The sequence below is a fragment of the Phoca vitulina genome, unplaced genomic scaffold (genome assembly GCF_004348235.1).
Source record: "Phoca vitulina isolate PV1807 unplaced genomic scaffold, GSC_HSeal_1.0 scaffold9, whole genome shotgun sequence".
Classification (NCBI taxonomy): Eukaryota; Metazoa; Chordata; class Mammalia; order Carnivora; family Phocidae; genus Phoca; species Phoca vitulina.
The window spans coordinates 33,646,116-33,672,470 of NW_022589712.1; the positions used below are offsets into that span (position 1 = coordinate 33,646,116).

At 41.5% G+C, this 26,355-nt stretch overlaps 1 protein-coding gene across 3 annotated transcripts in view; it reads left to right on the top strand.

Annotated features, from left to right (window-relative positions):
* ARHGAP18 (Rho GTPase activating protein 18) overlaps window positions 1-26,355 on the top strand; it is a 190,710-nt gene that overhangs the window by 62,030 nt on the left and 102,325 nt on the right. The window contains exon 1 of one of the 3 annotated variants that reach the window (XM_032407891.1): window positions 5,506-5,811. The exons of 1 other annotated variant lie outside the window; for it this stretch is intronic. In XM_032407891.1, coding sequence (XP_032263782.1) covers window positions 5,699-5,811 — 113 coding nt within the window. In that variant the 5' untranslated portion in view covers window positions 5,506-5,698. Of the gene's footprint in view, window positions 1-5,505; window positions 5,812-26,355 lie in introns of those variants that run through there. One more of the 3 variants, XM_032407889.1, reaches the window with a different exon arrangement.

A 26,355-nucleotide genomic window follows, 5' to 3' on the forward strand; every position in this document is an offset into this window, starting at 1 on the left:
ACAGAGAAAGTTTTAAAGCTGTCCGGAGAGAGGGATAAGGCTTTTTTCCCCCTTATTGTTCCAGACGCAGAATTAGTAAAAATGAATGCAATTTCCAAGGAAGTAGGTTTAGATTCTGTATATGCAGTGATTTTCAGTAACAGTTCCCCAGTACAGAATTGGTTTGCTTGCAAGCTCACAAGAACTATTCACACAAAGGCTTGATAAAACGTCAGGCAGGTAAGATTGGAACACTTTCTTAATTAGTCCGTGCTACCGTGTAAATCCAGTTTTTATCACTTGTATAAAACTTTAACTTCACAGTTGATTACTTTATTCAAGTTCTTATTATATTAGCGTAAATTGAGTTTTACTTTGCCAATTGAAAGGTCAGTTTTCACATGGCCTGTGTCTGTTTATAGGCTTTCAATAATCTGACAAGGTTTGAGTGTACACATTCTCCTTGGTTAATTCCATTTAAAGCAAAAGAAACTGATTGAGAAAAATTTGGTAAATATGTTGATTCTATTTCAACTTTAATTCCATACTACTAAAAACGCTCCTAAATCAAAATATGAAAAACAGTTAGTAAACCCTTTGATATTACAAGCACTGAATATAATAATTTTTTTTTCATTATTTTTGAACATGATTGTCAAATTGTCAGAGGCTACAGTACTATCTCCACCCTATTTTTAACAATCTATTTGGGTAGAAAAATCACAGCTGCTTTTTTCCTCCCTATGCCATCTAGTATGTCCCATTTATTTATTTTAATTTTTAAAAAAGATTTTATTTATTTATTTGACAGAGACACAGTGAGAGAAGGAACACAAGCAGGGGGAGTGGGAGAGGGAGAAACAGGCTTCCTGTGGAGCAGGGAACCCGATGCGGGGCTCATCCCAGGACCCTGGGATCATGACCTGAGCCGAAGACACATGCTTAACGACTGAGCCACCCAGGCGCCCCTAGTATGTCCCATTTAAAGAGAATGAATGAAATGAATGTTTAAACTGTCTTGCTGTTATTAATTACTTGGTAAGATGTTTCATAACAGGAAAGTGTTTGGCATGCAATCAATAGCCTGGAATATTAACATCTTCAAGGACATTAGGTTTTCAGGGTTTGTTTAAAGTGATTGCGGAAGGGAGTAAAATAGTATTTTCTTTTTTTCCGTAAAATCTGCTTCTAGTGGGAAGGGTGATGGGGCATAAGGGAGGACTCTAGTTAAAACTTAGAAGGGTTTAAGGTGTGAAATAAGAACAACATTTTCAAGGGAGCATATTGATAGTGAGATTTGCTTCTGTGATGGTCATAAGAAAATTCTGAAAATCATTTTTTATCTACTTGAGCCTGTATTTAAGACAGTGTGCAGGGTGGGTGTCTGGGTGGCTCAGTCGTTAAGCATCTGCCTTCGGCTCAGGTCATGATTCCAGGGTCCTGGGATCGAGTCCTGCATCGGGCTCCCTGCTCAGCAAGAAGCCTGCTTCTCCCTCTCCCACTCCCCCTGCTTGTGTTCCTGCTCTCGCTGTCTCTCTCTCTGTCAAATAAATAAATAAAATCTTAAAAAAAAAAAAAAAAAAAGACAGTGTGCACCATGGCATGGTGTGTGTGTGTGTGTGTGTGTGTGTGTGTGTGTGTGCGTGCACGTGCACACGCAATCCTAGCACTGTCTGCCTGTGACAAGCAAAATCCTCAGACCAGTAACGACAGGGCTTAGAGGAAAAAAAGAGCCAAGAGGACTTCCATGTACCTGGCAGTTAATAGGATTCAATCTTATGTACTAAACTATGTAAATCAACTTGTGCTACATTTTCTGCCTCACAAAAATTTAAAAAGCCACAGTTATTAGGAACCCAAATATTATTCTGAACTTACAAAATAGTTATATGTTAATGTGCATATTGTGATTTATTTGTAATTTAAAAAGCGAAGAGAGTATAATTAGGCAAAGATACAACTTAATCATCATTTTGGTTAAAATTGGGCAAAGATTCTATCATGAATTGTTTTGTGAGAGACGGCAGTGCTCATGACTGTCAGTGGGTATGTGACAGCTTGATGATATAGCAAAGGAAGAAGGGAAAATAGAAAAATGAAGGAAGAAGGTAAAAAGGAGATCCAGGGAATTAAGGGCAAGGAAAACAGAGAAGAAAAGCATTTCTGAAAGAATGTATGGCCTACCACCAATAATTGTAGAAGGTGGTGATTCCTCTATTTTTACATTTGAGAGCAGATGCATAAAAAAAGAAGGGTGACTGTGAGGGGCATTAATCATTATCATATATTTTATGTTCTATTTTATATACATAAGGTCATTAAAAAGATAAAACTCATATATTCCAACTGACTAAACTTTCACCTCTCTTCCTGTAGTTTTCATTTTGCCTGAACTCTTGAATATTTCATCATAGGTTCACACTGTTTAGTATTACCAATCAACTGTTTAATATTACCATTTTTTTAACTAGGCTCCACACTCAGTGTGGAACCCAACACGGGACTTGAACTTATGACCCTGAGATTGAGACCTGAGCTGAGATCAAGAGTTGGATGCTTAACTGACTCAGGCACCCAGGTGCCTCAATATTACCAATTTTGACTAAAAATTTAGTAATCTTTTTTTAAAAAAATATTTGAGAGAGTGAGAGCAAGCGAGCATCAGGGGAGGGGCAGAGGGAGAGGGTGAGAGAGAGAGAGAGAATTCCAAGCAGACTCCCCGCTGAGTGTGGAGCGCCATGCGGGGCTTGATCCCACAACCCTGAGACCATGATCTGAGCTGAAACCAAAAGTCAGATGCTCAACTAGTCAACCGACTGAGCCACCCAGGTGCCCCAGTAATCTTCTTAAGGACACATGAAATTTAGTTTTTTTATTCAGTCAACATTCATTAGAGGCCCACTATGTGGAAAGATTCAGTTAGGTGTGGAAGGAAAAGAAAGGAATGACGGTGGGACCAGACGGAATGGTGTCTGGCAGATGAGATGGGAAGGTGTGTGTGTGTGGGTAAGGTAGCAAGAATGTTCAATGGTCCACTCAGAAAGTTTGGAACTGGTTCTTTCTGTTAGCCATGCGGAGCCAGTGAAAGTTTTTTGTTTTTTTTTTTTTTAATATTTTATTTATTTATTTGACAGAGAGATAGAGAGAAAGCACAAGCAGGCAGAGAGGCAGGCAGAGGGAGAGGGAGAAGCAGACTCCCCACTGAGCAGGGAGCCCGACGTGGGGCTTGATCCCAGAACCCTGGGATCACGACCTGAGCCGAAGGCAGACGCTCAACCGACTGAGCCACCCAGGCGCCCCCGCCAGTGAAAGTTTTTAAGCAAAGACAGACACCATCAGGGCTGTGCTTGGATGTGATAATACAGCTGAGCCTTGAACAACTGGGGGTGGGTGGCGGTTAGGGGCACTGATCCACACCCTCACCTTTGCAGTCAGAAACTCGCGTATAACTTTGACTCCTCTAAAACTTAACTACTACCAGCCTGTTGTTGACTGGAAGCCTTGTCAATAACATAGTTGATTACCACATATTTTATGTTCTATGTATTATATACTATATTCTTACAATAAAGTAAGCCAGGGAGAATAAAATTAAGAAAATCATAAGGAAGGGCACCTGGGTGGCTCAGTTGGTTAAGCATCCGACTCTTGGTTTCAGCTCAGGCTGTGATCTCAGGGTCATGAGATCGAGCCCCGTGTTGGGCTCTGTGCTGAGTGTGGAGCCTGCTTAAGATTGTCTCTTTTCTTCTCTCTCTCTGCTCCTCACCCATGCTCTTGCTCACTCTCACTCTTGCTCGCTAGCTCTCTAAAAAAAAAAATTAAAAATTAAAAAATTAAAATCCTAAGGAAGAGCCAACTATACCTTGAATTAAAAAGACTAAAAAAATCATAAGGAAGAGGAAATACATTTATTGTACTGTATTTATTGAAAAGAATCCACTTATAGGTGGACTTCTGCAGTTCAAATCCGTGTTGTTCCAGGGTCAACTGTAATGTGCAAAATAATTTATTTTTTATTTTTTTAAAGATTTTATTTATTTATTCATGAGAGACAGAGACAGAGAGAGGCAGAGGGAGAAGCAGGCTCCCAAGGAGCAGGGAGCCCGATGCGGGACTTGATCCCAGGACCCTGGATCATGACCTGAGCCAAAGGCAGACGCTTAACCATCTGAGCCACCCAGGCACCCATGTGCAAAATAATTTAGAAGAGAAGGCAAAGAAGGAGCTAAAAGGGCTGTTGTAATATTGGAACTAAGACTTAACTATAAGGGCCTGAAAGGGACTCAGGCAATGGAGACAGAGTGGGAGGGATGCAGAAATGCTCTCTCTTTTTTCTTTTCCTTTTTTTGGAAGACTTCTGTAAGTGAGAATTCACTGTAGAAAGGGAAGAGAAGGTTTAAAACATTTTTAAAATACTTTAAGAGTGTGTAAGTACAAATAAAGTACTTATTTCTCATGATTTTAAGTAATGAAAAAAGTGTAAACAGAATGTTTATGGAATGATGAAGCTGAGAACTTGCTTATGAGGAATTTTAGATACACTGACTAATAGATCATCAAGATCAACAACAGACCAATTCAGATATGGGGTATATAGAAGAGAGTAGACTTTTTTGGGGGGGGGAGAGAAAGAACAGAAACATCTCTTTTATGTTTCATAACTTTTGAGCTTGTTTCCTAATCTACAAGGTAAAGAACAGCATGCTCGTTAAAAAAAAAAAAAAAGGAATTTAGAGTTCTGTTCAAATGCAGCTTCTGGCACAGAACAAATGCATTCTCTTAGCCAAGAGAACTTACCCTGACCCCTCAGCTTTATTTTTCTTAGGTGATAATGAGGCCTATCTTGTAGGGTGTGTGTGTGTGTGTGTGTGTGTGTGTGTGTGTGTGTGAGAGAGAGAGAGAGAGAGAGAGAGAGAGAGAGAGAAATAATTGAAATGAATGGAAGGGATAATACACGTGAATCACATGTCACAGAGGGCCTGGCATATGGTAGGTTCCCCACAAATGGTAAGCGCTTCTGGTATTCTCAGCACTAACATTTAACAGAGCATTGGTAGATGTTTCTAGTACTGAAGGGTGTATTGACAAAACCAAGAGGTAAATTTGGCATGGGCTTTTTATGTGAAAGATGACATTCCAGGATAGACAATGGTCCCATGAGGACATTTTAAACCAGAAACAGAGGTAAAGCTTTTCTTCTTACCTGTATTGCACACTTTTGCTCCAGGTTCATTGGTTTTTGCTTTGGTTAATTTTAACACTGAACATGAAGGGGTTAAGAAATGCCCTTACTCATGTTACATGAAGTAGCAGAAATTATCAGATGGAAACAGGAATTGGGAAGGGGGGGGAAGCTCTGTAGTAACTCATTGTTTTCTGACAAAGACGGCTTGTACTTCCATCGATGAGCAGAGGCCACAACCCGGCAGTTTAATCGGAATAACTCAGGGGTGGGGGCAATTCAATACCCCCCGCCCCCCACCCTTCCTTAACTAAAGCCGCTCAGACTGGAATTGCCCGGGGTTGAAACAATACTCTGAGTCACAGCTCTTCTCATTGGAGAGCCAGCCAGCCCTTCCCGGGCGAGGCCCCGCCCCTCGCGTGCGCGTCACCGGCCTCGGGAGGAGGAGCGGCCAATGCTAATGAGCGGCGCTGCCCGGAGGAACTTCATTCCCCTTCTCTGGGTCAGGATCGCAGAAATTATGCCCCTTCTGTCACCATGAACTGGCTCTCCAGTTCCCAGGGAGTTGTCCTCACTGCCTACCACCCCAGCGGCAAGGACCGGGCCGTGGGGGGGAACCATGGCAAGGGAGGGGAGGAAGCCACCGCAAGGTAAGCCCGAGAGCAAAAAAAAAACCTCTCACCTGCTCCAGGAAAAAAGTGACAGGGAAGTTGGCGCGGGGAGAACGGACCGGCATCGCCCGTCGAACCTAACGTCCTGCCGCCGCCGAAGTGTTTGGCAGGGGTTTTGTGCACTTTGCGTCTCCTCTGGTCCAAGCCTGAAATAGCGCCTATGATTGCTGGGGAAGATGAATAGGAGGAAGGAGCTGGGGATATGCCTACCAGGCTTGCTGCTTAGCAGGTGCATTTGCAAATGTTGAAAGATCAAATGACTATGTTTGAAACACTTCCTATGAGATGGAATTCTTGAATGGGCTCAAGGCACAGCCGCTGGAACTGCTAGTTGGGGAAGTGTGCCAACAAGTAAGGAGGCTGTTCACTGTACAATCTGTTGTTAGAGTATGGGGTTCCCAGCCCCCCCCCTCGCTGAAAGCAAACTTCTTAGGCAAAAAGCCCAAGACACTGGCCTGCGGCAGTGTGTTTCACATTCCTTTGTGTATGTGTGGGCATGGGGTAGAGCTTTCGAAAAGGAGTTTTTTATCAGGAGGTAGTATGCTGGGGCCAGAGTGAAATGTGGTTAAGTTAAATCACTTTATAGGCAGAGAGGGCAAGTGTTCTGTAGGCCACTGAGGCACAAAGAGTACCTTTTTTTCTCTGTGTACTTTGTTCTGATTTTTCAAGAGCTTTTTTTTTTTTCTTCTTTCCCTTAATGACCTTCTTCCTAGCCGTACATTTTTACCTCCAGTCTTAGATATAAATCGTAAATATTGGCTTAGAAGCTTGCAGAAAGCAAATGCTTAAACTAGTAGTGTAGCATAACCTACCTTAGCTTTCGGTAAGCATATTTCCTCCTTGATGTTTAATGTGATAATAAAACCTTCTTTGTTCTTATATGACTTATGCTGAAATAATGCCTTCTTTCATTTGTCTTAAAATCCTCAAATGTGGGGGAGGGGAATAAAAACCAAAGGAATGGCTGTAGTACTCTGTTAGATTCTCAGGCTGACCAGAACTTTTCCTCACATAGCTGCCACACTATGTATTCTGTTGAAAGAATTAATTTCCAGAGATAAAAGGGAATTGCTACTTGTGCTTTAGATGTATTACCATTTTATTTTCTGTCACTTTAAGTATTTTGTGTGAGATCATTAAGCGTTTTCATTTTTTATGTGGTTTGCCAATGTATTAGTAACCTTTTAGCTGTAAGCAGCCTGTAACCCCAGCCTCATGTCATCCCTAACGTGGAGTCCACATCAGAGTCAAAATTGCCAGAATGGCACAAACCTAGTACATTCTCCAGGGACTTGACTTTGGAGTGGCCTGGGGATCTGAGCTGAATTTTGGATCTTGATTGTGAGAGTGGAAAGAACCTTAGGGACATAGAGTCCAATCCTCACATTTTCCCTTTAAGTCCTCAAACCCCGGGAATTATTAGGGTGTTGCAAGGCCTGTGGATCTAGGCCTTTGCCAAGGGACTGCATATTCAGTTCTGGAGGCTTTATTCTGTATTTGCAGTTTTGCAGCCTGTTGGTGGTGGCCTGTACTTGAGTGGGTTGAGAGAACAAAAGAGAGGACAGATTACTCTCAGTCTATGCTAAAGCAGAATCAAGAGGTGCTAAGGCAGCAGGGTAGCAGCTGAGTTGTGAGTGCTCCCCCTGGGGCCTCAGCACCAGTTCTGTTCCCACCTGCTTCCCCTGCTGGCTGCCATATTGCTTGTCCACACTGGCCCCAAATTCTCACCACTGAATTGGAGCCCTAAGGACTTTTTTTTTTCTTTTTTAGTAGGCGCCATCCATGCCCAATGTGGGGCTTGAACTCATGACCCTGAAACTCTACTGACTGAGCCGGCCAGGCACCCTGGGACAGTTCTTTATATTGACTGGAGAAGATGGGAGCCCTGGTTTGAGGGCTGGGAGGAAAGGCAGGAAGGAGGGAAAAGGGACAGTCTCTAGGGCTTTTATCATTAAGTATGGAATAATTTAGCTTAGTGTTATTTTGGGAGGCACCCTCTTTAGCCTGGAAGGGTTGAGATATCACAAGTGGAGGGGGAGGGGGTTGGATGGAGGCAGGGAGGGATTCGAGGATGGGATGGTGTCAGGAGTGACTCCCTAAAGTTGGGGGAGCCGGGCACACAGGGCTTTCACTCTGATCTGATTCGTCACCTGCTGCTTTAAGCACTGGGAAGCTGCTCTGAGGTACAAGGTTGATGGTTGATGCCTCTTTTAAAAAGCTCTTCAAATGCAAACCAAACCAAAACAAACAAAACTCAAAAAGAGGCCAAGTTAGACTCTGTTCTCTCCCACCCATTTAACAGTTGGTGGAGGGAGCATGGGAGTCTGAACTTCGCTTACTGCAAGATTATGTCTTTTCCAAATAATAGGCACTTTGAACTATTTAATCAAATGTTTAGTTCAATAAGAACTCATATATGTCATTTGAAAAGTATAAAGATCTATGTATATGATTTAGGGTATTTATAGAACGTGTTTGATTTTTAACTTTGCCTAACCAAGTCCTTTTTTACTTTTATTTGGTCTTTGGAGAAGCTGGGGTAGTAGGGAATTAATATTTTTGTAAGTAATCTGTTAGTCTAAAATTCCTTCCATTCCATTCCATTCCATTATCCCTCTTTATCAGGACACATTCACTGGATGACTGATTAAGGAATTCCTCCTCCTCCTGGTTAGAGTCTCTCAAATATTTACAGAATCCTGTTTTCAGTTTTTTTGTCCTATTTCTTCCTTAAAACATTAGGATTTGAAGAAATATGCTAACATTAGTTGTTCTGACTGACTTATACACAGATATTTCCAAAGGAAACCACTTTTTATGACTAGCTATATTTATGAGTATTTACTTGTTAATTTTCAAGCAGGTTTCTTACTGTTTGCTTTAGCAAAGCAGTTTTTCAAAGAATACTGCATTTTGTCTATTTTTACTATTCTCCTTTGACTTTTTTTTTTTTTAAGATTTTATTTATTTATTTGACAGAGTGAGAGCACAAGCTGGGAGGCAGAGGGAGAGGGAGAAGCAGGCTCCCCGCTGAGCAGGGAGCCTGATACAGGGCTTGATCCCAGGACCCCAGGATCATGACCTGAGCTGAAGGCAGCTGCTTAACTGACTGAGCCACTCAGGCGCCCCCTCCTTTGACTTTTTAAGAAGAACTTACTTGCTTTATATCTGTTTTTGTCAATATCTGATAAATATTAATGTCAAATGATATTTTCTTATTGAAACTCTTAACTCTAGTTGACATTTGAGGTATTTTTATGTCTTCCATGAACAAATATATAGCATTCATTGTGTAAGGTCTTGTTTTGTTGGCCCCATTTGCAGACCATTGGAACTGGGCAAGCAGGACCAAGGGGCAGTGTGTCATGGTGACCTAGGCTCTGAAACCCTGGGCTCAGGGGGCCAACCTGCCTGGGTTCACATCCCAACTCTCCCACTCATTAGCAGTGGAACCCTGGAGGGGTTCTTTAACTCTCTACTTGTAAACTGAACTTAATAGTACTCGCTTCATTGGGAGGACCAAGTGGGTGGTTCCGTGTAAAGCGCACAGGACAGTGTCTGCTTTTTAGCTAGCTGCTACTCTCTTTAACATTAGGTAAAGTAACTATGGAGCTTTGCAGCATACGAAGCATTCTTCCTCCTTTCAGGAGCATTTTCGTAAATACCATTTTGTCATGTGTTCAGAAGCATGGGCGTGATTTATATGCTTAACTAAAATTGGCATAACTGAAAATTAACCGTAAGGTAAAAGTTCAGGCCTCTGGCATTCGAAAGACCTTGGAAATGTCCTTTTGATCTGTAGCCACATTGAGAATTTGAACTAGTGACCGCTGCTGGGGCACTGATGGGCTGCACTGAGGTCTGTAAACCCTGACTTATGGCAAGATGGAATGTGGGTGGGTCTTCTTTTGGCAGCTGGACTCCTTGCTGTCCCAAACTTCCTTCCAACTCCTTTAAGAACTACTGCCCAGTGTGCCAGATGGAAGAGGGTGGCCATCTTCATATGCTTTGTTTAATTCCAGACTTTTTCAAATCCTACCCATTTCTTGGTTCTGTAAAATTATGTCGTAAGCATAACCATTTGGTCACTCAGTCATTCCACATATAATTACTAAGCACTTACTGTGTGTCAGGCAGTTGTCCAAGAGCTGGGGCTGTATTGGGGGAAAAAACAGACAAACACCTGCATGTGGGGGTAAAGGGGAGGCACAGAGTAGAAAGTGAAGGCCTGAGTAGGTGAGCCTTGCAGATATCTGGGGACAAGAGTTAGGGGAAGAGCTTTCAAGGTAGAGCCTGGTAGAGAGTATGGAAGCCATGAGCTGAGAGTAAGCCCTAGGGCAAGCCCCCAGAGATGCAAAGAGCCTTGCTGGGCTGGAATGGTTGGGAGTAAGTGGCTTAGAGGAGGAGAAAACTAGACGAGGCAGGTAGTTCAATCTGGTGGTTTTATAGCCCACTTGAGGAATTTAATTTTTGCACAAAGTGAAATGGGAAGCCAGCGTTTGGGGAGGATAGTGAACAGTGGAGGAACAGAGCATGTTTTGGTTTCAAAGAGTGTCTCTGTCTGTTGTGTAGATTGTAGACTGTAGAAGTAGGCACACGACTCAGGAGGGTAAGGTGATGGTGGTTTGGCCAACGTTTCAGTTGTTTGGGTGGTGGGGCTGGTGGGTGGTGAAATATTCTGAAGGTAGAGCTTTTTGGATGTCCTGATGGTTTTGGTATATGAGCCAATGGGAATAAAGATTGTTGCAAGGTTTGGCCTATGCAACTCCATTTTATTTAGATGGGGAAGGATTTCAGAGTGAAAGGAGGATGGGCTGGGTAAGATCTGAAGCTCAATTTTGGACCTACAACTTGGAAATGTCTTTTTCAAAGAAGCATTCAGGGAAGGACATGGTTGTCTTTCTTGATGAGTTCAGAGTTTTTACATGAGAACACACATTAAAAAAATTATGTACTATATATCACGAATAGAGTTTTTTTCCTTTTGAATTTGTGTTTTATCTGAAATTATGTTTATTTTTTTGGTAAAGAAAAGGATGGTCAAGAGTTTTTATAATGCAGTTATGTAGTAAGTGAAATAACATTTCTTATTATTTTTTCCCACTTTAGCTTTTAAGGCATTCCAAATGCATTTTTAACCTATCCATATGGATAACTGCTTCTAGATCAATCTAGTCATCTATTTCATGACATAAGAGTACTTTCTCAAAACTTCTTTACTGTGTAGTTTAGAAGCCTTATCCAATTTTCTCTTGAATCATTAAAAGACACACCCAATACTCCAACTGAGCAGGTCTTACCTGTAGAGTTACGGGATATTTGCCTTTTAACTGCCCTCATCTGTAAAGTTTGTGATTTCTGTGGGCCTGTTTAAAGTGATCTTCATGGAACTTATATTAGCTTTATGCCTTTCAAATATGAGGATTTTTTAAATCTCAAGAACTGCTCCCCCAACCACTCGCAAAGCAAGAAACAAAACAAAAACAAAAAAACCCAAACCCTGCCAAAAACCTTTTATTATTCATGGTACACTTACTTCACTGTCCACCTGCACTGTCTCTTCTTGTCTCTCTTTTCTAAGTGGGACTTGTGCTTAATTGAAGGTTTATGTTCTTGGGGCGCCTGAGTGTCTCAGTTGGTAAAGTGACTGACTCTTGATTTTGGCTCAGGTCATGAACTCAGAGAGTCCTAGGATCAAACCCTGCATCAGGCTCTGCACTCAGTGGGAAGTCTGCTTGTTCCTCTCCCTCTTGCTCTCTCTCTCTCTCAATAAATAAAATCTTCTGCCTTCTCTCTCTTCTCTCTCCTGGCTTTTCTTCATTCAGCTCTGCCCAAGGGTCCTGAGAAGGCTTTCCACTTGTCACCCTAGTGGTGTCCCTGGGAGAGAGCTTGTAACTGCAGAAACTTGAGGCCTCCAGGCTGTTGCCTGGTGGTGATGGTGGTGGGTGGGGGTGGGCTGGGGGGAGGTCAACAGCATGTTCTCCATGCTTGGTTTGGGGAAGGTACACTAGATTAGGTGTGATGCAGTCCTCTCCTGAACTCTCCCCTCTAGAGGATTTCTGACCCAAATCCTTCATTTCAAACAAATACTCTGAGAAGAAATTGCTGTAAAGTTTTAGTGGGTATTGATATTTAATGACGTCTTTGCTCTTTTGATAAGAGATAAAGTCTCCCTACTTGAGGGGAGTGGGGATGGATAAAGGTGTTGGGAGTGAATTAGGGTAGATGGAGCAGAAGGGATGATGTCTGGATAATTCAGAGGACACATTCTTTTGATTGTTATGTTTGTTGCTGTGACCCAGCCAAGTTTATCCCATTTTTGCAAGAAGTAAACAGAAACCATGGAGACTGGTGTGGCCAGTTTACTACATCTGGAGTCTCTTCCAAACTCAAGTGCAGTAAGTATCTGAATTTCTGTGCCGAAAGAGAGTGTGAAATGTCATCTCCTTTATGCACGCTGTTTGGTGGCTGCTTTGGCAGAGAACCCTTCAGTGTCTTTAGGGAAAATGAGGTTTATTGCAGGCAACTGGGTCCTGGGGAGAGGAGGCATTGCCTGTCTTTTTCCCTCACTGACGGGTCATGTGGCAAGTCTGCTCTCTCTCTCTGTGGACACTCTTTTATTCTTTCTGTCTGCTGGCTTTATAATCTCATCATTTTAAGCTTGAGCTCAGCTCTTAATGGATGCCCCAGGCTTGTTGCCCTCTATCAACTTGTATCTCATAGCAAACTGACCCATCTCTCCGTTTCCTAATTTCAAAGTTTTGAAAGGGGATCCAATTGCCCAGTTAATCTTCTTGAGCTGCCCCAGGAAGCCTGTGATTCTTATGATTTGACCACTCGGGGTCTTTCTAGTGAGGCAGATTCTGTGGGTAGGGCAGATCCTCAGAAGGGATGTGGCATCTTTGCTAAGTTGTTGGGTTGAGTACCTCCTACCTTTATCTGTTTCCTCATCTATGAAATGGGTGTAATAATGCTCTGTCTTCTTCACAAGGTTAATTATAAAGATCAAATATGTGGCTTTTAAGAGTTTTCAAAAAATAGATGAGGAGTATTACTATAAATCCTTTCAAAACAATATCTTAAATTTTCCCTAGACATTTTACTTAATTAGAACTGTCATACTGAACTTTTTGGTCTAAGTTAAGTAACGTTTGTAAGTTCCTTGAGGTTGGAGACCTTTCCTTTTTTTTTTTTTTGTCTCTTACACCTAGGCCTTAGCAAAGTGCCTCAGGCAGGTAATAAAAGTTTTAATGAATGAATGAGTGTGAGAGCGAATAAGGTGCAGTGATAACACATAGAGACTTTGGAGCTACACCGTATGGGTCGGAATCCTGGCTCTGTCTAATAGCTGTGAGACCTTGGGCAAGTTGTTAAATGTCATAGGTCCTCAGTGTTTTTCTTTTCCTTTTTCAAAGAGGAGAAAAAAATAACTAACTCAAGAGTTGTTAGGAGGATTGAATGAGTTAAAATATGTGATGTACTTAGAAGAGTGCTTCATTAAAAGCACAACAATTTTTATATGATGATGTAGGGCAGTCAGATTACCTGTTGGTGAATTAATTTGGAAATACTCTTAGAAAGCATTTTTGAGATTGATCTGTAAATGACTTGGGGAAAATAATGTTTGTTTTAATAGACAGTATGACTTATTGATTTTAAAAATAATTGTGGGAAAAATAAAAATAATTGTGGAATAAGTTATGAAAATATCTCAGATTATATTTTAATAACTACTAAGAATACAAAAAATATCTTAAGGATTTAAAGGTACTGACCCCTTGTTGGGCTCAGTTTTTTATAGTTTGGTCAGATGTACATTTCTAAATCGTTTGTTGCTCTTAAATGCTTTTAAATATGTGAAATCATCTCACGTAGAGCAAGGAAGACTCATTTGCTTGTGTTGCTCAAAGAGCAAATTGACTTCACATTATTTGAATACTTACAGGTAAATGTACTGGTATGTTACTGTTAACTAAAGCAAAGTATTTGAGGAAAGAATACTTCTTACTTTTTTCCCCCTTAACATATATGTATGTGCTTTATGAACAACTGTTGATTTCATAACCAAGCAGTGAAGGGGGCACCTGGGTGGTGCAGTCGGATAAGCGTCTGACTCTTGGTGTCAGCTCTGGTCATGATCTCAGGGTCATGAGATCCAGCCTGGCGTTGGACTCCATGCTCAGCACGGAGTCTGATTGAGTTTCTCTCTCCATCTTCTTCTGCCCCTCTCCACCACATGCTCGTTAGCTCTCTCTCTCTCCAGTAAGTAAATAAATCTTAAAAAAAAAAAAAAAAGGAAGTGATGTTTCATGGAGCAGATCTCTGGAGGGTATGATAATCCGTGGCACAGATCTGGGGGGATCCCCCTGAGTCGCGAGCCCCATCCCCTTTCCCATTTAGCGCACAAATTTGAAAACCGTACTGCTGATTTTTCTCTTCATCTGTGTTATACCTAATAAATTTACTTTAAATGCCTACTGGGCCCTGGGCTCTAGGCCAGAAACTCTGTCCTCTTCAGCAATTCTCAAATCCCTCCCTGCACCTGCATTTCAAATTGGTAAAAACTCTGCAGCTCTGCTTACAAAAGGCTCACAAGAGCACGTGGTTTTGCCTCCAGCTCTAAGAGACTGGGGACTTTTGGTGGAAGTAGAGGTACTAGAGGAAGAAATGAGGGGGTGAACCGGCGGGAGGGGAGAGATGGATACAGAAGCTGTTTTCCGTGGGAAAACGATAGCATAAATTATGTCTAAATTCCGTAGGTATGCAAATTCTCCAATTGTGCCATTTTATAGTTTAGTAGATTTCTTTTCACTAGCCACACAACTCAACACGCTATTTATTTGTAGCATTGTTGCTATGGGGAAAATGTGTTCAGAGCTCCCAGTAACAGGTTCCCAAATACATTTTTCAAACTCAAATAAAATCTTCAACAAAGTTGGAGGTTATTGCTCCGTGTTTCCTTGGTGCCTCTCAGGACCTTCATGAATTGAGAAGTGAGAGTTGGTTTTTTTTGTTTGTTTGTTTTGTTTTCCTGCTTCTAGTTTTGCCTTATTCTAGTACCGTGTGCGTTGGGAGGCCCACAGGAGCTCTGCGCAGGCCCTCAACGAAGACTTTCCCTGTCTCCTACACATGTGCCTGTCTTCCATTAGGGATTATTCACTTGTTTCCATTTGTCCTTTATTTTGGAAGAGTTAGGAAGGTGGAAATTGATGTATGTTCTTGCGATCCTAGTTGAATCAGGTGAGAAGAAAATGTGATTAAGTGGGAAATGGTTTAACATTGTGCTCTTATGAAATTGGAGGGGTGCTTGGGTGGCTCAGTCGTTCAGCGTCTGCCTTCGGCTCAGGTCATGATCCCAGGGTCCTGGGATCGAGCCCCGCATCGGGCTCCCTGCTCAGCAAGGAAGCCTGCTTCTCCCTCTCCCACTCCCCCTGCTTGTGTTCCCTCTCTCGCTGTGTCTCTCTCTATCAAATAAATAAAATCTTAAAAAAAGAAAAAAAGAAATTGGAATCGCGTGGGAGGATATTGGCGTCTCATTAACAAGTATGTTTGGGTTTGGGTGGTTGGGCTGTAGAGATCTGGTTTATCTCTGAATGCTACTGTCTGTCAGATGTCATCCATATTCTGAGGAAAATCATAGGAATGATATTGATAAGCAGCATAAAATTGAAATCTTACCTAGAAAGATTCAGGTAACTTAGAAAGGTATTAGGATATGTTAATATGGAATATCTATCTTAAATTTTAAATTATTTAAAAACTTTTAATAGGTATCTTAACTAAGCTGTGAAGGTCTTTTTTTGGGTGTAAATGATAAGCCTAGAATAAAATAAATGTAAGAATTCCTGCTCTGAGGGAGCTTCTGATATAATTCAAATGGATTCTAAAATAATTTTTTTCAGTATCGTATTTAGGAAGTCCTGGCATGAGGTATAAAACTTTAAAATAATTTATTGTTGAATAATTGAGATTTGGTTTGAGTAAGAAAAGGTAAGCTGGCAACTGAAAGTTGAAAGGAACTTTGGCTATTTATAGGTGGTCTAGAAACATGTAACTTGATCAACTTATTCTATAATTAATGTTTTTACTAGAGTTACTAAGTGTGTGTCTGTTATTTCTCTCTGATCCAAATAATACGGTCAAAGGTGTGGCCCATCATCTGATAGAAGTTATTTGGGTCAAGGTAAAAGTAAATTTATATAGTGTTCTATGTTTTGAAACCAATCACTGTTAATTTTTAAAATTTATTATTGAAAATGAGTATGTGTGTGTGTATATATATATATATATATATATTAGTATTTGCAGACGAAAATTATTTTGAATTATAACTTTTTTTTTTTAAGATTTTATTTATTTATTTGACAGAGACACAGTGAGGGAGGGAACACAAGCAGGGGGAAGTGGGAGAGGGAGAAGCAGGCTTCCTGAGGAGCAGGGAGCCCGATACGGGGCTCGATCTCAGGACCCCGGGATCATGACCTGAGCCGAAGGCAGACGCTTAATGACTGAGCCACCCAGGCGCCCCTTGAATTATAACAGTTTGAGTCATTCTGTACTATAGCATAATCACACAGTGTTACCACACTGGATGTATTTAGGTAATTATGTAAGTGTGTTAATCCTTTGCTCTGCATTTTTTAGGTAAGGTTTGTATACTTAAGACTCAATAGAAGGGGGTGCCTGGGTGGCTGAGTTGGTTAAGCATCCAACTCTTGATTTTGGCTCAGGTCATGATCTCAGGGTTGTAGGATTGAGCCCCGCATTGGGCTCTGCCCTCCGCTCAGAGTCTGCTTGTTCCTCTCTTTCTGCTCTCCCCCTGCTCAATAAATAAATACATAAATAAAATCTTAAAAAAAAAAAAGAATAGAGGTTTGGCAGGTTATATAATAAATGAATGAATTGGATGACTGGAAAGTGCAGGCCTCAGAGAAATGTGCGTTTTGGTAGAAAATTTAACTAGAATTAAAAAAATACTGAGCCCCCCATAATCCTGCCTGTAGGTTGGATCTGACTTAAGCACCACTGGTTTGTGACCTCTATCCTAAAGGTCAAGGTGGTGGTTTCAGTTATCTGTTGCTCTGTAATATGCCACCTCAAAATTTAGTGGCTTAAAATAAATTTAATAGGCATTTTAAGTCTATCAAGCAGGGTGGGCTGAGGGTGGAGGTCACCAGAGGCTTCTTCACTTACAGGTTTGGTACCCGGGCTGGTGGGTCATTTTCTTTGCGTGCATCTTCCCCGTATGACTAGCCTGGGCCACCTCTCCTGGCAGGGCTAGCAGGATTATCTGACCTCCTACACTCTTGCTGGCTTACCCAGAGTTAGCCTTCCAAGAAATGAAGGGGGAACCTGCCAGGCTTCTTAGGGCCTAGTCTCAGAAATTACTCAGTGCCACATGGCCATGTTCTATTGGCCAATTAGTCCTAGGCCACTCTGATTCAAGAGCATGGAGGAATACGCTTCACCTCTTGGTGGGGGACTGGCTTGCACCTGGGGAGGCCATCTTTGGCAATAAACCACTCCGTTATCATTCCAGTCTCTCTGTGTCAGGCCCTCCCTGCCTTTTTCGTCCTATTGCCTACTACTCTTATACAGAAGTCTTTGTCCCCTGGAGCTTGACTTTTTAAAATTCTCCACTAGTATATACATATTCTATGTGTATTTATCCCTCTGCCTTGCTTTGTTAGGTAAGTTTATTTTAGAGAATTTTGTTGTATTCATAGACTGTGAATGCCGTAAATGGGGACTTAATTTTTCTTACAGTAAGAACTAGATGGATTCAGTACCCTCTATGTGATAGGAATTCAACTATATTTGTGAACTGACTGATACTTGATATTTTGGAAGGGTTAGATTTTATTGTGTGCAGAACAATTTATTATATAGCCTTTTCTTCTTTCCATCAAAAAAAAAAAGCTCGATTCTCAAAAATATGATTTTCAAAAAAGGATCTAAATTTAGATTTGATTTTAGGCACAAGTGAATTTGAATTTGAGAAGAATGTAGTGCTGAGAAATGAGCTACTCCTTATAAAGAACGTGTTCTCTCTCTTCCATAGCTCCAGAGTTGCCAAAGGCCCTTGTTTGTTTACATCTAAAGGTATTTTCTCCAAGGGGCTGTTGGGCTCAGATGTAGTGTTTTGGAGTACATAATATTTTTGAGATCACATCGTACATATGGAAAACCTCCCAGAGGCTCTATAGAAATTAATTGCTAGTGTTGGAGCCACTTGTTTTTTCTACTGCCAGTACGTTAGTTACATTTGGTTGTCCAATAACTCCTAACATTGAGCCTTAACATAACCAAACAGCATCACTGTAGGATTTCCTTTCCTGTTTAGAAACTTTTGCTTTACTAATGTATTGCTAAACATGTATATATACATTTTTGGCCTCTTGCCACACTTTCTTCAAAGCAAGGAGGAAGGTAAGTGGCCAGGACACCCTCTGAACTCAGGGGGTGGAGTGTGTTTCTCTTAAGGAAAAAATTTTTTGAAACAGTACTTTAAGATTAGAAGATGTTTCTATATCTTTAAAAATTCTTTGTATCTCCCAGTTAGGGCTGCTGCTGTTTTGGGGAGAACCTATTGCATACATTCAAATTACTGGTCTACAGAAATGATGGCAATGGTTTATTTGTCAGATCACTGAATTCCTAAGGTTTGAGGGTCATTTGGAGAAATACATTTTCACCAGTTTTCCTGTCTCTACATGATGGATTGAAATTGTATCATCTCCATTTTTCAGACGAAAGAAAGCCTAATCCCTTTTCAGCTTACTTTGCAGCTTGAAACTTGAAAGCAGAGTCCGTGTTAGGTGTCCTTAAGACGAAAAGCCCATTCTAATAGCTTTTTATACATTTCAGTAGAGACTAATACTTTGTTAATCTGCTTAAAGCAAAATTTCTTCAATAAATAAGTCAAAGCGTTAGCTCTCTGTTCCTGAAATTGTGTCTGAAATACTGACACTAGGTGTTCCATTTAGAAAGGGTTTGTGGAGGGGTGCCTGCGTGGCTCAGTTGGTTGGGCGTCCGACTCTTGACTTAAGCTCAGGTCCTGGTCTCAGGGTTGTGGGATTGAGCCGGGAGGGATTCTCTCCCTCCCTCTGCCCCTCCCGCCCCACTCATGTTCTCTCTCTCAATAAATGAATAAATAAATAAAACCTTAAAAAAATAAAAAGGGTTTGTGGTGGTAGTATTTTGGTGTAAGCCACGTTTGCTATAGAATGTCTTGTAGCATATAATATCTTAGCATGTACTATGAATTCCTAAAAAATTTGTAGCAAGAAGCATATTCCAAGTTTATTTGACCTAGAAGTTCTTTCTCTTTTGCACAACACTTATTACCAGTGTTCTAGGGAACACAGTTTGTGAAATTTCAAAATATTGGTATCTCTTTATATGTGGAAAAATGTTAAAAATTGCATATTTTGGAATTAGTAATATAGAATTTTTTTTTTTTTTTTAAGTAGGCTCTACATCCAGCGTGGAGTCCAATGCAAGGCTTGAACTCATGACCCTGAGATCAAGAGTCTGACGCTTAACCAGCTGAGCCACCCAGGCATCTCTGGAACTAGTCATGTATTTTGGGCTTTTTTGTAGGAGGGGAGAAGGAGGAGGAGGTTGGTTTAAATCACCCTTCTTCTGCTGGCCACAGTTCATTTTGCCAACACAGCCATACCCTGCAGAATCTCTCCTTGGTGAACACGTTTCCATAGTAAGAAGGTTTCTTGTTTTTTAAATACCCAAGCTTCACAGAACACAAGTTTTTAAATACAACATTTTTTAGTGTATGTGTTGATACGGAAAATTTATATGAATGCCTCCAAACCCAATATGTCATTTTAAACACAAATGTTTGGAGAAATATCTCAAGTTACATTTGTAGTATGATGTGGTCATCTTGAAAAACATACCCAGTGTCACTGAAGAGGGTATGTGCCATATCACTGCCTAGAAACAGCACTTAATCTTACTAATCATTTGTTCTTCATTGAACAGCCTTCTAAGCATTTTCCGTTTAACATGATGGGTTGTTAATTATGTATTGGAGTTTTACTGTGTGTTACATTTTAGAAAACTGATTGAGGGTCTTGGATGGACCTTCATGTGTTGCTTTTTCCATTCAAAATAATAGGACAAACTTAGTGTTTCCTTGCAGAACATTGGTTTTTCTTCAGGTAAGGATTACTACTACCATTGAGTTAGAGAGGCTATCTTAATTCATTGACTCCTCATAACGACCCAAGCAGTAGGTGGTTTTAGCTCCAGTTGACACGTGATAAAGGCATGGAGTGGTAAAGTAACTTACTTCAGGTCCTGTAGCTGGTACTGGGCGGGGGTGGGGGGGATGGGGGGCAGATTTGGACCTGGGCAGGCTGCTGTCCGTGTGTTCACCACTTGGCCATTCATAGAAATTACTTGTCTCCAACTTTTGTAAACTGAATGTGGTTTCTAGAAGTATATACAGAGGAAGTTAAATTCCAGTAGAACACCAGATTAGTAGTTTGTGTGCCTGTTTATAGTAAAAACTCTTTTTCATTTTGGTACTGAGATAAGGTTATGCCAATCTAGATTCAAAGTAATTCACTGGTAATAAAATAGGCACTTTGGGAGATCATTTTAACTACTTTCAGGCCCTAAGATACCCTTTACTGCAATGAAGGACTAAATAGTTTTACTAAATTCTTCCATTTAGTAAATAATTTTGTGTGGCCTTGAGGTGTCTCCTGGCGTTTTGTGGTCAGCTATTCATGTAACTGGGGCAAATTAAATCACAGAGGAAAAGAGAAACAGATATTTATTGAGTACTGTATGTGCAAAGCCCTTTAAAATGGAATTTGTTTAATCCTCACAAGGTGAGAATTATTATCCTTTTCTTAAAAAAGGCAGCTCATGTATATGGACTAACTAGTCTCAGATCACACAGTTTGTACACAGAGTAATTCCAATGTGAAGCCTGCTCATTGTCTTTCTACTGAGAGGCATAGAGTAAGTGCTGTTCTCATTTTTCTCCCTTAAGGCATGTGTGTCTGAATGACCATGAGGCCTCCGTGGGAAAGATGTCTTCCATGGCAGGCCTTGATCTGGGTCTTTTAAAACAGCAGTCTGGGCATGCCAGGGATGTGGTAGGGGCCACAGGGGCTCATGGGGGAAGGGAAGGTTCCTGTAGATAGGGTAGAGGAGAAAGCCCTGGATGGGGGGAGGGGGTGGTTCTTTTTTCTGTCCATCAGCGGGCATTTATAAACTTGAAACTGTCTTCAGATGCATTGAGAAATCTCCCAGAAGCAGCGTGACACCACAGCACCAAGGTATGCCTTTTTTTTTCTTTCTATTTATTTATTTATTTATTTATTAATTAGCGAGCGAGCGAGAGAGAAACAGCATGAGAGGGGAGAGGGTCAGAGGGAGAAGCAGGCTCCCCGCTGAGCTGGGAGCCTGATGTGGGACTCGATCCCAGGACCCTGGGATCATGACCTGAGCTGAAGGCAGTCGCTTAACCAGCTGAGCCACCCAGGCGCCCTCAAGGTATGCCTTTTTAAAACACCACCACCACCACCACTGTCTTTGCCATTAGGTGGTTGTAATTTTTTTTTTTAAGATTTTTTATTTATTTATTTGAGAGAGAGCGAGAGAGTGTGCACAGAGGGAGAGGCGGAAGCAGGCTCAGCAAGGAGCCAGATGTGGGGCTTGATTCCAGGACCCCGAGATCATGACCTGAGCCTAAGGCAGATGCTTAACTGACTGAGCCTCCCAAGCGCCCCTAGGTGGTTGTATTTCTCTATAAAAGATGAATAATCAATTTTTCCTTAGCCTTGAAATAGGACAGTAAGACCGCTGTGAGTCCATGTTGTCTGTAGGTCTTCTCCAACCATCTAGATGGTCTTAGGACCCTTTCTCTTGCGTGAGAAATTTCCACTGAAATCCAAATGAGCATTCTCGTTAGCTGTGAAAGTGTGGAATTCTCACAGTTGCTAAGAAACAATTCAAGGCATTCAAATACTTCAAGGGGCTCCAAGGACATTAAAGCCTTGACCTACCACAGACTCAAAATAAAATGTCCTATTTGGTGTCTCAAAAGCACTTTTGATTCAATTACTGAAGATATTTAAGAAGGTGGTGAGTGAGGGTTGGCTGGCTGGGGAGCATATACTTGTAACTATCTTTTAGCCATGGATATTTTTCATAGCAAATAGGTTTTCTTAGCTTATAACTATTAGCCAAATGATCACCTCCCCACAGTCCTCTCTGGAGCTTCTCATTTGTAGGCAAAGTAATTTGAAACTTCTAAGAAAGCTGAAGGTTTGGGACTGCCTTATTCTTGGTCCTAAACCTAGACCTGTTTTATAAATAGCTGATTTCCAGGCCAAGGTGTCCCTGCATGACATGTTCCCATAAATGTCCCGCTGCCACAAATTGCTAATCTTAGCAAAAACAGAATTCTGTGTCCACTCAAAGTGCTCCCGCTTTCCTGGGATGCCATCCTTGTGTCGCTTTACCAGGGAGAGTTCTTTGGGGGATGTCTGCCTGCTTTTCTATTTGTCTACTGTCGTTCTGTGCCTTTTTAAGCTCCTTGACATCATATCCTTTCTCTGCACCCAGGCAAATGGTTTGCATGGGGCGGTCTTACCTAACTGTCCAGTGTGCAGATCGCGTGCAGGAAGGACAGAGAGGGGAAGGAAGATGTGAATTGTGTGCTGCTGAGGAGCCCAAGTATGATGGAGTGGTCTTGAGAAGGGGGCCGACTGAGGCAAGCTTAGCCCCCTGGATAACCTGCCTCCCTGGGGAGAAGGAAGGAAGGAAGCATGCATTTTGTAAAGAGTAAAACATTTCATGATATAAAAACAAAATTGACAAAAAAGCCTCCTGTGAGGCCAGTGGGCCCAGTGGTCTCAGTCTAGGGAAGAGGGGTGGGCCTGGGCTTCAGGGTCAAAAACAAGCTGCTGTTGTGTGTGGGGGGTTCACATCCCCTCAATTATGCTTCCTGGGTATGTGGCCAGGGAAGCACCTGTTCGGGTGTAACTTCTTTTATTTTTTAATTGATAGCACTGAGATGAAAAATGTCTCTTACTAGATTTTGTCCTGGGAACCCTTGGCCAGTGAGCTTGAAAGCTTGGAGAAAGCCAGTCTTCAGATTTCCGGCTAATAGCCCAATAATCCAAGCATCTTGAAGGAATTATGGAAAGGGTGAATTTCATTAGGAAATACTAGCTTACTGAGCAAAATGTGAAAGTTCACAAAATTCATTGTAAGATGGAGAGAGATCATCTCCCGGTGATGGCTAAAGCAAAGGGTCTGCTTCATTTGAGGTCTCCCTGCCCCCATCCCTATCTGCTGGCTCTTTAAGTGGAATCCCCAGGGTTCCTAGGGCCTCAGCTGATAAGGGCTGGGGCCAAAGTCTGGGCAGTCCTTTATCAACGGGGATAGGGAAAGTGTTGGTGTATTTGTGCTGCAGGTGACCATTTCTGAGTCATTCACCGCCTTTCTTCCCCCTCACATACTCCCTGCTACTCCCCCCCACCCCCCATTTTTTCTTAGTGAACTAAAGTCATGATTGAATAGCCTGTTAAATTGTGAGGCTTTTGTGCAGTAATAGAACAGGCCTTACATTACTCATCAAAGAACAGCTTAAATGGAGTCCAATACACAGATGATGAAAGTGCAAAGCGATTGTTACACTATGTTTTTGCATACCACTGGCATCTTTTTTCCATAACTCAAAAGTAGTTTGTATTGAATCAGTGATGACAGCCTGAAGTGAATTTGCAGTTTCGGAGGTTTTAAGAAAACTTCCAAATGTTGTGAAAGCATGTAAGATTGATTTGATCCCTAATGAATCTTCTAAATTGTGACATGTATGAAATCATAGTAGGAAATGTTTTCCTTCTTTTTTGAGAGGAGTAGTAAATGCTACAAGTCTACCTAATGCAGAACTGTAGATATGTATCCTCTTCCCCATGCATCAGTATTTTCAAAGTGAATTTATGCTATTTAATATTTTATTTGCATTACATCTCAGATAAAAAGTAAACAGGGACAGTATTAATTATTTGTTTGAAAATGAACCTTATCTACAGATTCTAAAATTGTACTTGAGAGTAATGTAAACGATCAACTGTTTCTTTACTATCTGGTTTGTCAGCATGTTTTATTATATTTGAAACATGAATCATTTTCTATTTGGGGAATTAATATGTTGTACGTAGGGATAGATAACTTGAGACTAGGGTAAAAATCTCCCATTTTGGTGTAAGCCACGTCAGATATTTAAGACTTTTTTAAGTATGTGTCTCCTTCGTAGCAATCTGTCTGGTAAGCATGTATTTAGTTCAGCAGTGGTTTTATTCATTTTAATGGCATGTGCCACTTTAGACACTGCACATATGTGAGGATGATATTTGTACTTTATAAATAAGTCATTTGCTTTATTTTCACTTATAATTTCCATGCAAATCATTTTGTATACACACGTACATATGGATTTACATGGGCAGGAAATTTGTATTGATTTCATGATGAATAAAATGTTACAAATGGACTGTTTAGCCAAAGCAATCATGTTTTCTGGTTATTAGCATTAGATTCATAATTTAAATTTAGGTTGGTTTGTTTGTTTATAGTAAGCTCTAGGCCCAATGTGGGGCTTAAACTCAGGAGCCCTGAGATCAAGAGTCCCATGCTCTACCAACTGAGCCAGACAGGTGCCCCAATTTATGTAATCATTTTAAAAACAGAAATTAACTAGTCCCCTTTTAAACTTAAATGACAAGTTGACTTAAATAGTCAAACCTCTGCTAGTTCCAGAATTCAGAATGGAAATTTGAAGGCTGGGATGCCGGGGGTGAGGGAGGTCTGGCAAGAATTGTTTTTCCAGGGATTCTGTTTCCCCAAGTCCCCATGAGAAGCCAGCGGAAACATATGTGATTTTTCTGAGGGATGGCAGAGAGGACCAGAAAGATGTCTATATGTATGTGCTTTGTCTTCACACTCCCAGTGATTTCTGAAACTGTGCCCGAAGGGCATCTCCTGCAAAATAATGTGCACGTGGATTATCCTTCCCGCATCTTTCCTCCAAGTCCTCTGGTGACGTTTTTCAAATGCAAAACCATTACCTTCCCATTTCTGCTTCCTGGGGGCTGCTCCCATCTTCATCAGAGAGGAGAATCCTTGCCTTTCAGCTGTCAGATTTCTCGTCTTTTAGACTAGAGACGGATGAGTTCGTCCCCAAGCTGATGAAGGGGCCTCAGAGGCCTGGCTGAGAAGTGGTCAGCAGTGGGAAATTTAGCAATAGCCCCTCTGGTTCTGCTTGTTCAGTAAATTCCAGACAAAGAAGAAGAACAGCACGTATGTTTTTGAATGTTAAAGAAGTACTTAGAATCTACCTCTTTTTTGGTCTTGTGACATTGAGATCCTCAAGGAGGTAGAAAGAAAGGAGAGATTTTTTATATTGGACAGTATTGAGATGCAGTGCACTTAGAATCAGTCTACTGAATCTCCAAAAGATGGCATCCTCATCACTGGTAGTGGCTACATTTGTTTTCATTACCCAGTGCAGAGGTTGTTAATGAGGGGGCATCTTTAAGAAAGACAAGCAAACAAGCAAGCAAACGGTGCTGTCCTAACTCCTTGAAGTTTGTTGAACAGGTGCTTGTTAGAGTGGTTTAGGTAGGATTTGGTTTTTGGGGGAAGAGCATTCTGAGGAGAGGGAGGTTCATGTAGGGGCCAAGGGCAGGTAGCCCCAAGATGGGACACTTTGGCGTAAAGATGATTTTGAGTTAAAAGTAACCCAGGGGCACCTGGGTGGCTCAGTCGTTAAGTGTCTGCCTTCGGCTAAGTCATGATCCCAGGATCCTGGGATCGAGCCCCACATCGGTCTCCTTGTCGGCAGGGAGCCTGCTTCTCCCTCTCCCACTCCCCATGCTTGTGTTCCTGCTTTCGTTATCTCTCTCTCTGTCACATAAATAAAATCTTTAAAAGAAAAAAGTTACTAAAAAGTAACCCAAACCCTGTAGATGCAGGAAAAGCTCTCTGCCTCCCTGTCAGCTGCCTAAATTTACATTGGAAAGAAGAGCCTGTACCAGGAAGAGAGCTATTAAGAGAGACTCCCCTTTACCTAAGGAACTCATCTGCATAATAGGGCAACCTCGTTTTTTCCAAACATCTCCTTTCACCTTCCTGCTAATGAGCTTTCTCCCTTTGTGTCCTCAGGCCCCTACTCCTCTCCTTAGCTCCTATAAGCTTCCTGTTGCCATTTGTCTTCAGACTTTCAGGCCTCTGTGGATTCCCTGTATATACGCCTATTAAATTTGATTTTCTCCTATTAGTCTGTCTCCTGTCAATTTGATTCTAAGTCCTGCTAGAAGGACCGTAGGGTAGAGGAAGTTTTCCTCCCCGATATTCAGATGGGGGTTGATTCTATGAGGTTTATAATTTGGTAGAGAACAGGATACTTAGAGGTGGAAGGGAAGGCTGGAAGGGGAGGTTGAGGCCAATTTGTGGCAAGCCTTAAAGCTCAATCTTGAC